This window comes from Eubalaena glacialis, chromosome 15, assembly GCF_028564815.1.
Source record: "Eubalaena glacialis isolate mEubGla1 chromosome 15, mEubGla1.1.hap2.+ XY, whole genome shotgun sequence".
Taxonomy (NCBI): Eukaryota; Metazoa; Chordata; class Mammalia; order Artiodactyla; family Balaenidae; genus Eubalaena; species Eubalaena glacialis.
The window spans coordinates 71,882,835-71,898,532 of NC_083730.1; the positions used below are offsets into that span (position 1 = coordinate 71,882,835).

The 15,698-nt window shown below is 54.7% G+C and overlaps 1 protein-coding gene and 1 non-coding gene across 3 annotated transcripts in view; both read right to left on the reverse strand.

The window, feature by feature from the left end:
- Positions 1 to 8,448: 8,448 nt before the first annotated feature.
- The window catches only part of AP1B1 (adaptor related protein complex 1 subunit beta 1), a 51,713-nt gene continuing 44,463 nt past the window's right edge, over positions 8,449 to 15,698 (reverse strand). For both annotated transcript variants that reach the window (XM_061170469.1, XM_061170468.1), the window contains 6 exons: positions 13,648 to 13,793; positions 12,211 to 12,340; positions 11,824 to 11,908; positions 11,105 to 11,191; positions 10,858 to 11,012; positions 8,449 to 9,375 (listed from right to left, as the gene is read on the reverse strand). In XM_061170469.1, coding sequence (XP_061026452.1) covers positions 9,301 to 9,375; positions 10,858 to 11,012; positions 11,105 to 11,191; positions 11,824 to 11,908; positions 12,211 to 12,340; positions 13,648 to 13,793 — 678 coding nt within the window. In that variant the 3' untranslated portion in view covers positions 8,449 to 9,300. The remainder of the gene's footprint in view (positions 9,376 to 10,857; positions 11,013 to 11,104; positions 11,192 to 11,823; positions 11,909 to 12,210; positions 12,341 to 13,647; positions 13,794 to 15,698) is intronic.
- Positions 13,055 to 13,151, reverse strand: LOC133076025 (small nucleolar RNA SNORD125). Its single transcript, XR_009697447.1, has one exon. It is a non-coding gene; the product is annotated as a small nucleolar RNA SNORD125 (small nucleolar RNA).

Consider the following 15,698-nt stretch of genomic DNA (forward strand, 5'->3'; position numbering starts at 1 on the left):
CGAGCGGAGCCTCCCGGAGGCGGCGATGAGGTAACCGCCTGCCCGCCCGCCCCTCCCACCTACCCCCTACCCGCCCGGGACGCCCCTCCCGGGAAGGGTCGCGGGAAGGTGACTGGGACTCGGGGAGCCCGGGGAGGGACCCAGCCCCCTCTGCGTTCCGCACTCCTGTCATCCGCTCCAAAATAGAAGTCCCTTCCCGCCCACATCCTTGTCCCCTCCTCCAAACACCGCTCCCCCAAGCTGGCTCCTCACAAATCCGGCCCGCTGGAGTCAGGGCGCCCGGGTCGGATCCGGCCCAGCTGTGTGACCTTGGGCGAGTTGCCGCACTGCGCCGGCTCTGCTCCACATCCATCAAAGGCAGACACCTTTTCTTGAGAACCTACTACGTGCCAAGCCCTATACTAAGATATGTGATCCTTGAATCAAAGCCTCAACCTGGTGTCTCTGAGAGAGGAAAAGAAAACTAAGGCTGGAGAGGGGACTCTCCGAGGTAGGGGGGCAGTGGGTGGCCCCTGACCCACCACCCTGCGGTCTCCTCTGAGGAGCTCTCCCACCTCCCTCCTGACCACAGGGGTAAATGGCCAGCACTAAATAACATGTCAAATGGCATCATGGAGGGGGGCGTGGGACAGAGGGTGCTGAACCCGGTATGCACCAGGTCCCAGCAGCTCAGCCCCAAATCCCTGTCCCAACAATGCTGAAAGATCCAGAAATTGGTCGACACCACCTTCATCATGGCTAAGGCCAAGTTTTCTAAGTCTCCACTGTAGCTTCCCTCAAACCCTGCAGCCTCCATGCCAGATTCCCAGAGCCCAAATCCCTCCCTGGAGCTGGCGGGAAGCTCCTTCCCCATCAGGGCTTGGGAAGTCTGGGTTTACCGGCCCCATCCTCTGCCTCTGCTTGCCTACCCCCTATAGTGGGGGGCTCCCACATCTCTGATGCCCAGGTACTGGGTGAAATGCACAGGCATATCTGTTTCTGCACTGAACAAGGGTTTTTCTTATCTGTCTCTTCAACAAACATCCCCAATCTTACTGCTTGCCAGGATGCTGAGAGAGATTTTTTTTTAAGTCCTGCCTTAAGAGAGAACGTTCTAGGGATGGGATGCAGGAATTGTAAGAGCACAGACAACATGCCCACCCCAGCCTGGGAGAAGTGGGAGAGGGAGAAGGAGCTGAGTCTTGAAGTGGGGAATGGGGTTCATCCTCCTGGGAGCAGGCGATGGTACCTGGATCAGGGATATGGGTCTGCTTTCACTCTTCTTCTCAGCCACTAGGGAGAGCAGAGCCAGAGTTGTGGCTACATCTGGCAGGTGTTCCAGGTCTTCAGGCCCAGTGAGCGGGGAGACTTGGCTTTATCTTACTTTCCTGCTGTGATTTTTCCCTTCACCCGATTTCCCCTCTGACTTTTTAACTTTTCAGGCATCTGGGTTTTGTAAGCTGCCTCAGTTCCTTTGGGGAACAAGGCAGGGAGTAAATAAACTAGGCACCCCCTTCCCTGTTGGCACTCAGCAGGGTGTGGGGCTGACATCATTATGGTCTTCCTTGGGGCACTCGGGACCAACCCCTGCCTGGAGCACCCTCCCGCCCACACTTGGGAGCCAGCTCTGGGTGTCCTTACCCTGGAAACCTTCCTTGCTTCACTTTCTGACAGAGCGCCCTATTCTTGGGTAGGGCTTCTTTGGGAACCACAAACAGGGCTGTGTGTGAGGCATCTCTGGGCCCCAGCGTGTGGTTTTTGGAGTGATGGAAGACACTCTGGACAGAGTATGTCCAAAAGCTCCCACAAAGTCGTGCACACTCCACAGGGGTGACACATTCCCAAGGGAACTCTCCCATCAGTATCACTAGCAGCTGTTCCCATTTATCAAGGACCTGTGGGGAATTCCCTGGTGGTCCAGTGGTTAGGACTCCAAGCTTCCACTGCAGGGAGCATGGGTTCGATCCCTGGTCGGGGAACTAAGATCCCACAAGCCACAAGGTGCGGCCAAAAAAAAAAAAAAAAGGACCTGTGATGTGCCAAGCCTTGACTGTAGCTGTGCTCATAGAGGCTCAAAGGGATGAGCAGGAAAGTGGCAGCACAGGGACCAGAACCCAGGACCTTAGGCCACTGAAGCTGACTTTCTGAGAAGCCCAACTTCACTGGGGCTCAGAGACCAGAAGGGCTTCAGGAGGAGGTCAGCTGGAGCCTGTGGCCCTGTAGGGAGGGACTCTGAGGAAGCCCCTGTCACTGTGGGAGCTGAGCTGAGACAGGAGTGGGCCGCCCAGGGCCAGGCTTCCCAAAGACTAGCTAGCCAGAGAGCTCGGGCTGCCTGTCGGCCGCCGCCTGACATTTGCCAAAAAGGTTTCTTCCCATCCAGCCTGATTCCAGCCCTTTCTCTGGGGTTGAGCACCGTGGACCACGTCCAGCTCCCAGGGGTATTTGCTCTGGACTCCTCTTGCCCAGCCATCTGCGTCAGTCCACTGACCATTAATCGTAGTCTGTCCTGCCTGTTAATCACTTGTCCCAGCTTAACTCACTCCCCCAGAGTCCTGATGGGGGAAACCCTTACCACTTGGATGCCTCATGCACGGTGGGTCCTTGGTGGCCATCGTAAGACTGCCCATTGATTGTAGCCCATCAGCCCTTTGAACGCCATGGGGTTTTATAACCATCAGGACACAAGGAGGCAGCAAAGGGCAGGGCTTCCAGGCCTCTGGAGTGAGACCTCTAGGGTTTGAAACCTCCTCCCTGGAGGGGTGTCATCTGTACAAGTTATTTAAACTCTCTGAACCTCAGTTTCCTTCTCTAAAGGGGATAATAATGGTCTTGACTTCATATAGTTGTTGTGGGATGAAATGAGATGATACAAAGAGGAAAACAAGACAATTTAGTAAGGCTGGTGGGGGGACTAAGTTTGTACATATAAAATAATTTCATTTTATATGCTAGTTTACAAACTATAACGGAGGCATATGTGTGTACACACAGGTAAGTATGTAGACACGTATTTCCTAGTTCTGTCTGCCAAAAGGGCCTAGAAGTGCCACCCCAAGAGCAACAAACACACCCAGCACACAGATCTTGGTTTCTAATTCTGTTCTCCAGGCTCCCTGGAAAATGGCTGATGCTAGGGTTGGAGCAGGACGAATAAAAGATGAGCCTGGAGCATCTTATAGTATTGGAAAGTAAGGAAGTGATCAAAAGAACCCAAAGGATGGGGGCATGTCAAAGGGACACAGAGCCTACTTGAAAGAGCTCCCAATAGCCAAAGCTTAAAAAATTTAAGCAACAAAATAAATAATGCACTTTTGGATTAAACCCAAATTATAAAATAAATATCCATGAGTCCAAACTGATATAAAATGATTGAATTAATACATAAATGCAGGAGAAGAAACAAATTTTCCTTACAGAAGAACTCCGAACGTTTTATGTAGCTGCTCCCTGCCCCCACGCTCTTTCCCGAGTGTAGGCTGCACTTCGTGACTTGCTTCTGAAGAACAGAGTGTGGAAAGGGGAGAAAGTAACTTTGCAGTGGAGACCACTGGAAACACTACCTCGGCCAAGTGATCCAGGCTGATGTGACGGCGATAACTCACGTTGATAGCGTGGACCCCTGATATGATGGGACGAGAAGGGCGCCTCCCTGGTCTCCTTCCTAAAAACCTGTAACCCCAGTCTAACCGTGAGAAAAACATCAGACAGACCCAAGTTGAGGGACAGTCTACAAAATACCTGACCAGCACTCCTCGGAATGGTTAAGGTCATGACAAACAAAGAAAGTCTCAGAAACTGTCACAGACCTAAGGAGACTCAGGAAACATGACAACCACATGGAACGTGGGATCTGGGAACAGAACGAGGACATGAGTGGGAAAACTAGTGAAAACTGAATAAAGTCTGGAGTTTAGTTTTAAAATTATATGTTATATAATTTGTTATTTATTTTATATTATAAATATATATTATTCTTATTCTTGTGTATTATATATTAATAAACATATTTACATCATAAACATTATATATATAGAAAAGAATGGAAAAGATCCCATTTACAAAAGGAACAAAAAAATAGAAAAAACTCATGTATCTATGAAGAATAAATGTGCATGCAAGAATTTTTTTTTTTCTGGCACACCACAGCTTGCAGGGATCAAACCCAGGCCCTGGCAGTGAAAGCACCGAGTCCTAACCACTGGACTGCCAGGGAATTCCCCATGCAAGAACTTCTAAATGAAGAAAACTTAAAAGGTTATAGAGGACTTCCCTGGTGGAGCAGTGGTTAAGAATCCATCTGCCAATGCAGGGGACACGGGTTCAATCCCTCATCCGGGAAGATCCCACATGCCGTGGAGCAACTAAGCCTGTGCACCACAACTACTGAGCCTGTGCTCTAGAGCCTGTGCTCCACAACAAGAGAAGCCACCGCAATGAGAAGCCCGTGCACACAATGAAGAGCAGCCCCCGCTCGCCGCAACTAGAGAAAGCCCACGCGCAGCAACAAAGACCCAACGCAGCCAAAAATAATAAATAAATTTATTAAAAAAAAAAAAGTTATAGAGACGTAAAAGAAAGCATGAAACAATGGAAAGGCATCTACTCCTATATTTGGATGTACAGATTAATATTATTATTATTATTATTTGTTTTGGGGTTTTTAAAAATTTATTTATTTTATTTATTTGTTTGTTGTTCCGCGGCATGTGGGATCTTCCCAGACCAGGGCTTGAACCCGTGTCCCTTGTGTTGGCAGGCAGATTCTTAACCACTGCGCCACCAGGGAAGTCCAGATTAATATTATTAATATTATTATCCTCACATCATTTTGAGGATGTCAATTCTCCATAAGTTAATATAAACATTTGATGTGATCCAAATAAAAATAATACCATCATTAAAAAAAAAAGAAACTTAGTTCTAAAGTTCAAATGGGACCAAAAGGGTGAATAAGAGGGTACTATAAATTATGAAAATATAAAGGTACTTTTTAAAAAACTCAGTGGTGAGGAGTTTTCTGGTGGCCTAGTGGTTAGGATTCTGGACTTTCACTGCCATGGCCTGGGTTCAACATCTGGTTGGGGAAGATCCCGCAAGCCACACGATACAGCCAAACAAAAACAAAAACAAACAAAAACAAACGCAATGACCAATGTAAAGACAAATTCTCTGGTACTGAACAGAGTCCAGAAAAGCACTGATATATATGTGGAAATTTAGTATAGGATACAAATGATATTTCAGATCTGTGGGGAAAAGATGAATTATCCAGTAAATGGTGTGGAAACAACTAGGTAACCATCTGGGAAAAGAAAGTTGAATCCCTACCTCGTTCCTAACATAAAGCCCACATGGAACAGGCTCAAAATGCAAAAACTGAGATGAGACAAGCACTGGAAATAAAGAAGAGATTAGGACTTCCCTGGTGGTGCAGTGGTTAAGAATCCACCTGCCAAAGCAGGGGACACGGGTTCAAGCCCTGGTCCAGGAAGATGCCACATGCTGCAGAGCAACTAAACCCATGCGCCACAACCACTGAGCCTGAGCTCTAGAGCCCGCGAGCCACAATTACTGAGCCTGCGTGCCACAACTACTGAAGCCCACGTGCCTAGAGCCCGTGCTCCGCAACAAGAGAAGCCACTGCCACGAGAAGCCCGCGCACCGCAACGAAGACCCAACACAGCCAAAAATAAATACATTTATAAAAAAAAAAAAAGGAAGAAGAGATTGAAGGACGACAATGCCCAACACAATTTCAGCATGGAAAAGTAAAAACAGTAACAAAATGGGGAGAAATAACGACAAATCGGGAAGAAAAGGACCAATAACCATATCAAAAAAGGGCAACAAATATGAAAACGGCTCACAGAAAAGGACACACAAATGGCTCGAAAACACATGAACGGAGGCATGTTTAAAACACAGTAAGGTACAGTTTTTTGCCCGTCACTTAAACACACCGCGATACGCTGAGTGTGTGAGGGTGTGGGGAACCAGGCGTCGCATTCCTGGTTGGTGGGGCTGTAAACTAGAGAAGTTTTAGCAGTAGCTATCAAAATGATGAACACACCTACCTTCGACCCAGAAATTTCAGTCTGAGGAATTTACCGACATGAAAATGTATGTTCTTTGCAGTATCAGTTGCACCACCACCACCAGAGACACAATTAAGAGGACATCACGGCGAGGACTGGTTCATCATGGTGCCTCCATTCAATGGAAAACCACACGGCTGTTATATAAAGGCATGAGGCCGCTCTCTATGATGGGCTAATAATGGAAAAGTCTCCAAGATACAAGTACGATGCAGATCGGGGTGTATTCCATGCTACTCTTTGTGTATAAAAAGGGAAAAAATCGTATTAGACATCATTGAGTCTCTTTGGAAGGTAACATTGGTCCCTTTAGGGAGAAGAATGAGAAGGAGGAATATTTCACTTCTATATTCTTTTTGCCTTTTGGATTTTGAACCATGTGAATGCATTACCTTTTCAAAACAAGAACTAAAATTTAGAATGTGAAATGCTTATACCCTCTGGTCCAGTAATTCTGCGGCTAGATCCTATAGCTGCATTTGTGTCTACGAGCAAGGATGTCTAGAAAGATATTCACTGCACCTTTGCTTGGAGTCACAGATGGAAACAGCCAGAATGTCCGTCTGCAGACACCAGCCCATCTGCACAAGAAATTCCAAGGTGGCTCTATTTGTACTGATAGGTAAATAAAGCAAAGTGCTGGTAGCGTCTAGGGTGTGCTATTTATTTAGTAAACATCTCCCTGGATTTGCTTTATACAGGCACAGAATTATTCCTGGAAAACCAAAATGTAGCAACAAACTTTGCCTCTAGGCAGGAAAAAAAGAACTGAGGAAGTGTGGAAGGGAGAACTTTATCCTTTGTGTGACTGATCTCACCATGGTCCAGAATCACTCTCTCCATAAAACAAACCACTAGTTGAAGATAAAAAAAATGCTCAATGAGGTCACGCCGCAGGCCTTGGCAGGGTGTCTGGCACACAGGGAACCCATCAGGCCCCTGGGTGTTTGTTGGACCCTCTCAAATAACTGGTTGCTGTGTTGAATTCCCCGACTGGCTGGGAAGGCTCAGGACCCTGGAGAATCTTTTGCAAGATGCCAAGGCCCCTGAGAAGCATCGGGAGCTGAGAATAAGGACGCCTGAGCACACGGGGACCGGGACCGGGGAGAGCACATGAGGGGGAGGAGGCACGTGATGGGTGTCACTGGGGTGAGGGAGGGACAGGAAAGCTGGAGAGGTACAAAATCATGGTAAGTTTCCTCCCACAACCGCCTGAGGCCTGAGCACACGAACCCAAGGTGTCCGATGACGGTCCAAGGGCCTCTGTCCAGCCAGGACAGCCTTCCTCATTGGCACTTCCCCCTCACCTCAGGGGCTTGGTCCTGGGCCTCATCATCGCCCCACTGGGGACAGCAGTGCACTCACAAGGCTGGGTGGGCGTTGGGCCTCAGCAGGTCAGGACGGCAGGCGACAGGGCAGGCTGCAGTGAGTCCACAGACGGAGGGGACTCCAGCTGCGTTTGTGTGGGGCCTTCTGAGCCGGGGACTTTCAGGTGAGGCGAGAACTGGGGTTGTGCAGTCAGGGGCCTTGGTTGGTTCTAGACTCTGGGGTCCCAGGGCAGTATGGTGACACCCCAGGGGTCAGAGGTGGGGCAGTGGAAGGCCAGGCGCCCCTGCCAATGCCCTTCCTGCAGCCCTGGCAGCTGGGATAGCAGTGTGTCCGGCATGGGCAGGGTGCAGGGAGTGGCCATGGCAAGAAGGGGCTGAGGGCCCACCAGCCAAGAGGCACTGAGAACCCACTGGCAGCTCTGCCCACAGAGCCCTGCCCAGGGTCCCCCCACCTCCCTCCCCACCCCGGGAGCCAGGCCAGTGCCAGAACTGGAGCCACATGGGGTGTCCCTGGTGGTGGCTGGGGAGGCCCCTGCAGATGCAGGGCGGGAAACAGCCCACCCAGACAGGCCTGGTGCTGGGCCTCCCTGCCGCTCCCAGGAGCTGAGGAAAACCAAGATGGGCTCGGCCCAATCAGCATCTAAAGTCAAGATGGCGTGGGCTGGGGTAGAGCTGGGGTCAAGGGTGGGAGAGGTGCTGGGAGACCAGCAGGCCTCAGCAGGCAGTTTCCAAGGACAAGAGAGGGAAAGGTACTGTCAGCAGGGCTAGGGAGGGGCTGACAGCTCAAGCCCTTGACCCTGGACCCCAGGAGATCCAGAACCCTGCCCAGAAGAGCCTCAGGACCTGACACACTGGCCAGGGACACACTTGATGTCATCATTTTTATTCACTTTCTCTTTTTGAAAATAAGAGTAAACATACAATATATAGTCTCTATTTATATATATTAGACATCGTTACTGCAGGGCTCAAGAAAACCGTCCTCAACCACTTGGAAGCAGTTTTTAATTCTGACATTTGGTGGAAGAGGAAAAAAGTGTCCGTGATTGCCAAAAGCAGAATCTTTTTTTATTATTAAACAGCAGTTAACAGGAAAACCTAATGCTCTGTCAGACACAACTGAAACTTGGGAGGCCAGGAGGGGGGCAGCAGATGCTAAGGAGAAACCCCAGACAGGATGCACCCCGCTCGCCCACATGCCCCACCTCTCAGCCGTGTCTCCGCTCCAGGAACCCCGGGCACACCGAGGAATATATCAGAGGCAGAGCCCGTTCTCGCGGGCAAGAGGGGGAGCGGGCGTGCGTGTCTGCCAGGGGAGCAGGAGCCCAGGAGGGGTTCTGGGAGCTTCTGCCTGGTCTTCCCCGAGTGGCTCAGTGCTCGGGAGGGTGGGGTTGTAGGTCCTAGGAGCCCCAGGTCCTGACAGAGCAGCTCTCCTGGTACCCAGTGGACCCTCCACACACGCCAGGACGCCTGCCAGGGCCCGTCCCAGGAGAGGGGCGGTGGGGAGGGCACCACCAAGAGAGACTAACACCACCCCAAGAGAGACTGGGGCAGGGGGCTTCCTGGGCTGGGAGCCTGAGGAGGGAACTGTGTGCTCGCCCTCAGGTGCTGGGAAAAGCAAGAGAAGAACCCTGGATCTCGCCGTCCAGCTCTTGTGCCGCTCTGGCTCCTGTGGTCCCCTCCTCATCTGACGCTAAACATCAGCAGCAATGGAAAGAGGGGGGTCTCAAGCACGGGAGTATCCCGAGGACCCGGGCAGGCCCTACTGTCAGGACCAGGGAAGCCCGTGGGTGCCAGGAGCCTTGCCCAGCCCCTCCCGGGAGAAAGAGGTGCTGCCACCTCCCAGGGGGCTCCTCAACGCGGCTGGTGGAAGGCTGGAGCGGATGCTGGACGGGGCCTCAGTTCTTGAGGATGGTCTCGTAGGCCTGGTACACGTGCTGGGACACCTCCGGTGCTCGGCACTTCAGGGACAGCTGTAGGGAGAGAGGGGTCAGGGGACAGGGAGCGCTCATTCCCGGAGCTCCTGTCCAGGGCCGGGAAGGAACAGGCGGGGAAGGCAGAGGAGGGAACCAGATGGGAGAAGGTGGTACGCACACGTGGCCTGGTGGCAGCAGCGGCTGGGGCAGCTGTGTGGTGTAGGCGAGGGGGCGGCTGTCGCAGCCAGCCGGGTGGGGACCAAATTTACTCGCACCCACACGCCTGCTGTCCGCCCGCCACCGTGGCCCTCTGCTGCATGAATCACAAGCCCGAGGCTGCCAGGCAGTGCTGGCCGCACCCTGCAGAGCTGCCAGGCCCCCCACAGCCCATGGAGGGCGGAGGAGGTTTGGGGCTGGGAGGGAGGCCATGGGGACGCTGGGTGGTCTTTCTGGTTTCCTGCACAGGAAGCAGGCACGCCAGACTTGGCTCGGCTCTAACTGCGGGAAGAGCCTGGAGAGCCCCAGCAGCGGAGACAAGCGCAGCCACCCCTCCTGCCAACATCACCCCTCTGAAGGGGGCCGTTGGGAAGGGGGAGGGGCACGTGGCGCTCTAGCAGTCAGGGCCCCAGTCTCCTCCGAAGGGCTCTGTGCACACTGACTGTGGGAAGTGAAGGCACCAGGCTGAGGAGCACAGGGCAGCCTATCCTCCTGCCTGCAGCCTGCATGCGTGTCTGCCCGGCTTTCGGGGGCAGCGGGGTGAGGCCAACTCAGGAGAGCCGGGCCAAGAGACGGGGTGTGCGAGGCATGGCTGGGAGGATGGAGGGGAAGAGGAAGAGAAAAGCAATCCGCTAACCTCCAAGTCCTGCACCACGGGCACCAGCAGGGAAGGTGGACATGCAGCAACCGAACACAGGGAGACGGAAATTACCACCACCGAAGCCACCGCCGAGGCCCCACCCGACCTCTGCGCCCACACCACCAGCGGGGCCCAGGGAGCAGCATCTGGAGGGTCATGCCTGCCCGAGACTTGGGTGCAGGGAGGAGCAAAGCCTGGGCTCTCTAGGGCCTGGAACAGCGGCTTGGCCTCTGGGAAGCCACGTCCTGACTGAGGTCTCACTCAAAGGTCAGGAAGGATGAGTTGCTCGGAATCCACGTCCTCCCAGGAGGACACTCAGGTGGGGAAGAGCCGGAGGGCCAGGGCCGGGGCCCAGCGGAGCCACTTTCCAGTCAGACGGGCCTTGGGCTAACTGGGCCACCTCACAGGGCCCAATTTTACAGAATCTTCTAGTCCAACTCACTGTTCTGAGACCCAATTTGGTGTCTTATCTGAGAAACTAGATGGGACTGAGTTGGAAGCTTTCTAAGGTCAGAATTCTGATGCTCCTCCAATGCCAGGCTCAAAGGGATCCCAGCTCAGCTGGGCTAGAGTGCCCCCCAATCAGGGCCGACCCCTAGCCCGAGAAGAAGGGGAACGGGAGAGGCTGCCAAGACAGGAAGGCAGAGGCCCCACGGCAGGCAGGCAGGAGGGGGGGCCCTCACCATGAAGCTGGGGTTGCCGGGCTGGATGCGCAGCTCCGCCAGCACCCAGATGCCATTGGTCAGCTTGAGGGACTGGTAAAGCATGTCCTGGCCCTCCACGTTCCTCTTGGCAACGGTGAAGATGTTGCTGCTCTGCAGCCTACTGCTCACGGCCTCTGGGGGTCAGAAGGCCCCCAGTCAGAGATGGGGAGGCCTGGGGCACAGGCGAGGGGCAGCATGGAGTGGGGGTGGGGCTCAGGAGTCCTACCCGCATTCAGGGGGCAGTCTCTGATCTGGAACTGGGCTTCGTTCTCATTGGGAATGTCTTTCCACGTGGCCAGGAACATCTGCCGGTCTGGAGGAGTAGAGGTGGGATCCTGATACACCCCTGATCCCGCTCAGTCACCCTCAGCAGGAAGTGGGTCGGGGGGCACTGCCACCTTGAGGCTGAGGACAGGACTGGCTCTGCCACAGCCCCTCCTGCTTCCCTGAGCAAACCCTGAGCTCTGTGAGGGTGGCCACTTGTGCTGTTCCCAAAAGACCCAGGGTTCCTGCCTCTGGGCCTCAGAGTTCTCCCCACTACCACCCACATCCGCCCTCCTGCTGCTCTGGAGCCGAGCACCCTGCTCATTAGTCACAGTGGTGTTACAGGGCTTCTGATGTGACAGAGATGATGTGGGCAAAGTGCTCCATGCCCTCTGGGTGCTGGGATGAGTCTTCCCAGGGGTTCCAGCTGGGGCACAGGGGATGGGCATCAGGTGTGACACATGGCCGAGGCTCCCTGCCTCAGGGGGCCCATGGGACGACTGTCTAGAGGCTGCAGGCAAGGCTGAGGGGCAGAGCTAGCCAGATAAGACCCTGGGGGCCCCGGTGAAGGTGTGACCCTCACTCTAGACTCTGCAGGGAAGCCGGCGACTCATGGACTCTATCGTGGGGCAAAGCCAATCCATCTGTTCTAGGGACCCCAGGGGTACCCTCATGACTCACCCATCTTCCCATCCTCCACAAACAGGATGTGCAGCGGGTACAAGGTGCTGAAGTAGAAGACGTCGATGTTGTTCTTTACGGCCACCTAGGAACAAGGGGGTCCCTGATCAGTCCCTGATGCTCGATACCCTGAGGCCCCAGGAAGTGCCTGCTCCCTGTGAGCCCACCTGAGCAGGTTCCCTCTCATGACTTCCCCAGTAGCCATGCCCAACACCCCCTTCCCACCGGCCTCCCCCACTCCCCATCCCCGCCCCCAGTCTGTGTCCAAGAGCAAGATTCCACAGACAGCCCTTTGCCAGCACCAGCCAGGCCCAAGACGGTTCCCCCAGGCTCCTCCCCAGGACAGGTGGGTAAGGACTGGGGTGCCAAGCCCTGCCGGGAACACACCTGGAGGTTGTTCAGAGGTTCCATCTTCATGACTGAGCCCACTGTGTTGAGAGGCAGGGAGATCTCCACAGTCTGGTTGGGGCTGAGCGGCGCATGGACCTGGAGGGGGGCGGCGGGGGCCAGGCCAAAGCTGGGGAGAGAGAAGCCCCCGTGGAGGTGGCAGGGGAACAGGTGCTGACACAGGACAGGCGGGCTCCTGGGGCTCCAGAGCCTGGGCAGCAGCTGGCGAGAAGCCTCTCCAGTGAGCTGGCCCAGGCCCAGACCCAGGCCTGAAGGACAAGCTCCTGACCCCCACTCCCCACCCCTCAATGGCCACAGGAACAGGAAGAGAAATCTGGGACAGCTGAAGGCCTGAAGCCCATCTCTGTTCCTCTTTCTCCTCTGGGTGAGGTGCTGGGCAGGCCCAGGTAAGCGAGCCCCTGCCCTGCCCTGCCCTCAAGGAGCTCCATTTAAAACCAGGGGAAAAAACAAACAAACAACAAAACAAAACAAAACAAAACAAACCAGGGGGCCTTTAAGCTTCTTTTAATTTGAAAACTCTGTGACTGCCCAACTCTCAGTGACCAACCTCCATCTCCCAGGAGGGATGTGACCATCCCAAGCAACACACTGGGTTTTACTGTCTGGGCCAGAACTGGCTAGATCATAAGATGGCCACAGAGATTCAGAAAAGCCCTGCTTCTTGGTATAGCAGCATGTGAGCAAATCAGGAGTATGCCCAAGAGCATAAGAGACACTGGAGTGTTTCTGTGGCCTCTAGGGTCCCCTGAGGGTAAGCAGCAGAGCTGCCCACCCTCCCTGGTCTGACGGAGGGTCGGAAACCACTGGCCCACAGGCTCTCCCTGAGGAAACAGCCCCTTCAGTCAACTTCTTAGAGGCTCAGTTTGCTCATCACTAGAGCCGCTCAGGAAGAAGGATCATCAGGAGAGGCTGCTGGGGTCCCCCAGAGAGCCCTGGCCTAGCTGGCCTGGTCCATGAAGACCCTGATGGTGCCAGACAGGAGACCTTCCCTACTGACAGGGGACCTGGTGGCGGTGAGGAGCCTGGAGCAGCCACCATTCACAGAGGTCCTGTCTGGTGATTTAATCCTGCCACGTGGGGGAGGTTGGCGGGCAGGCCCACTCCCCATCCTCCTTCTTAGAGACAGGTCCTGAGACGGAAGCTGCTCAGATCTGGAGATTATGTCAGTAAAATGCCCCCCGGGCAGTGGCGGAAGGCAAAAATAAAGGGAGGTGCGCTGCCCCTCCACCTCATACTTTGGTGTCCACATAAAGAGGTTACTATGGGGAAAAATCACTGCTTTACAGAGTTTTGGTCTGAGATGTGGTTGTGAGGAATATCCTCCTTCACCAGAAAGAGGCTCCAGGCCCACAGCCCTCAGCGCCTGCCTGCAGTCACCAGCATGGGCTCTCAGCAGGCTGGCCTCGGGGAGCTCACCTGTTGCGGTTGAACTGGATGGCAAAGTCGGTCATGACCTGCAAGGCCTTGTTGGTCAGCTGCAGGTCCATGGAGATGGAGCCCACCTGGCGGGTGAAGGTGCCTGAGATCTCCAATCCTTTGGCCTTCATAGCCGGGAGCCAGACCTGCAGGGAAGACGATGGGAAGGGGGCTGGTGTTCACCATGTCCCCAACTCCACAGCCCACGTGAGGGTCCTTCCCCCACGCCCGTTCCCTCACACCTAAAGGGGCCTCTCAGATCGATCACACCTGCCTTTACCATCAGGGGACGACCATATGAACCGTGGGATGGGAGGAAGACTCCTGCACAGCCTGCCCAGGACCCCCCGCCGTGGTGTGGCCACGTGCTGGAGCAGCGCAGGGCAGGGAGGAACTTGGTGTGCCCAAGGCTGAGCCGAGTCTCCAGAGGTCAGAGAAGGACGACTCAGAAGCAGGGCTGAGGAAGGCGATGAGACAAGCGGGCCCTGCCAGCCTCCTGACGAGCCAAGGAGAGTCGAGAGCCAAGGGCACTCTGGGCCTCGGCCAGAGCCTTAGGCCTCCCTGGCTGTCACAGCCTGCCCTTCCTCGCAGAAGGCAGGGCTGGCCTTTAATTGTACAAACTGGCCTGACCAAGGACAGTACTAAGAGGACCCCTTGCCTGGCAGGCCTTCTGCTGCTTGCTTGGCTGCCCTTGTCATCCGAGTCTCAGCTCAACCCCACCTCCTCCGGGAAGCCTGCCCCAAGGCTCCTTCTCCAGCCTCCCGCTGCAGTGACGTTTTAGCAAATAAACTGTCTTCTCAGTCCTCAGACAGCTCTTCGGGGGGAGGGTTCTGCTTTTCTGTCTGCATCCTTGGCTCGGAGCCTGGTGTGAGATTGGTATTCAGGGAACGTTTGCTAAGCGAACAGCATGAATTAAAGCTCTGCCCGTGAGGGACACCAGTGGGGGCCATCCTGTGGACGCGCAAATGCCTCTCAGGTTGCCATTCTCACCAGGACAGCTCACAGCCCCGCCCCAGGCCAGCTTCCCCAGGTGCCCTATGTCAGTGAACGCCCCACTGTCTCTCAAGTCGCCAACGCCAGGAACCAGAGCATCTGGGCACCAGCCCTCAGCCCACCCTGACCCCCACGCCATGGTCATGCAGCTCAGGTCCTGTCAACACCACCTCCTCCCATCTGCCACCACGTCCTCTGCTCTCCCCTCTCCACAGGCACCACTTGCGTCTGAGCCACCATCAGAGTTCCCCAGGTAAGATGGCAGCCACCGCATAGCTGCCCAATTCTTCTATCCCCAATTTCCACAGCAGCCAAAGCCATCTTTTAAAATGTAAATCTGATCATGGCACCCTTGAACCCCCTCAATCCTGCAATGCTTCCACTGCCCACGGCCTCCGAGGCCTGGTGCCCTGCTCTCCCTGGGCTCTGGTCCTCACACACACACTGTTCCCTCTGCTTGGAAAGCATGCCCCACCCTGACCCCATCCTAATTGCTAACTCTGATCGTGCTTTGCTTCCCCCAGACAAATCTGTGAGGGCAGAATCTCATGGCTTCAGCCATGAGCTGTGATTTGGCACACAGCACTCAGAGGGCTCCCACGGTGACTTCCCTGCTCCCCGCCCCTCCAAGGAACCTGGCTTCCTTTCCCAGGTTCTTGCAGAACTGGCTCTTTCTGGCACTGTCACCGTCCTGACTGCCGAGGGTGGGGACCTCATCTCTCTTGGTCATTGTAGGTTCATGGAGTCTAGAACTGTCAGCACCCACTGGCCCAAGTGCTTGAGGAACTCCAAGTTCTTGTACAGAGAGCCTCATCCCCCTTGACCAGGAGGGGCGGGGAATGTACGCAGGACAAACAATTCGAGGTAGTCACAGCGCTGTCAGGAAAATGTAGCCCGCACAGCCACTGCTTCTGGAGGGAGAGCATACCCACATCCCAGAACCCGCCTGTGACTACGGTAGTGGGAGGGAGAAAGTCCTGCCCATGTTGCAAGGACTCCTCCTCCAGGCAGCCTGCCCTGATTACTCCTAACCTGGGATCCCCTCACCTCTCCTTCCG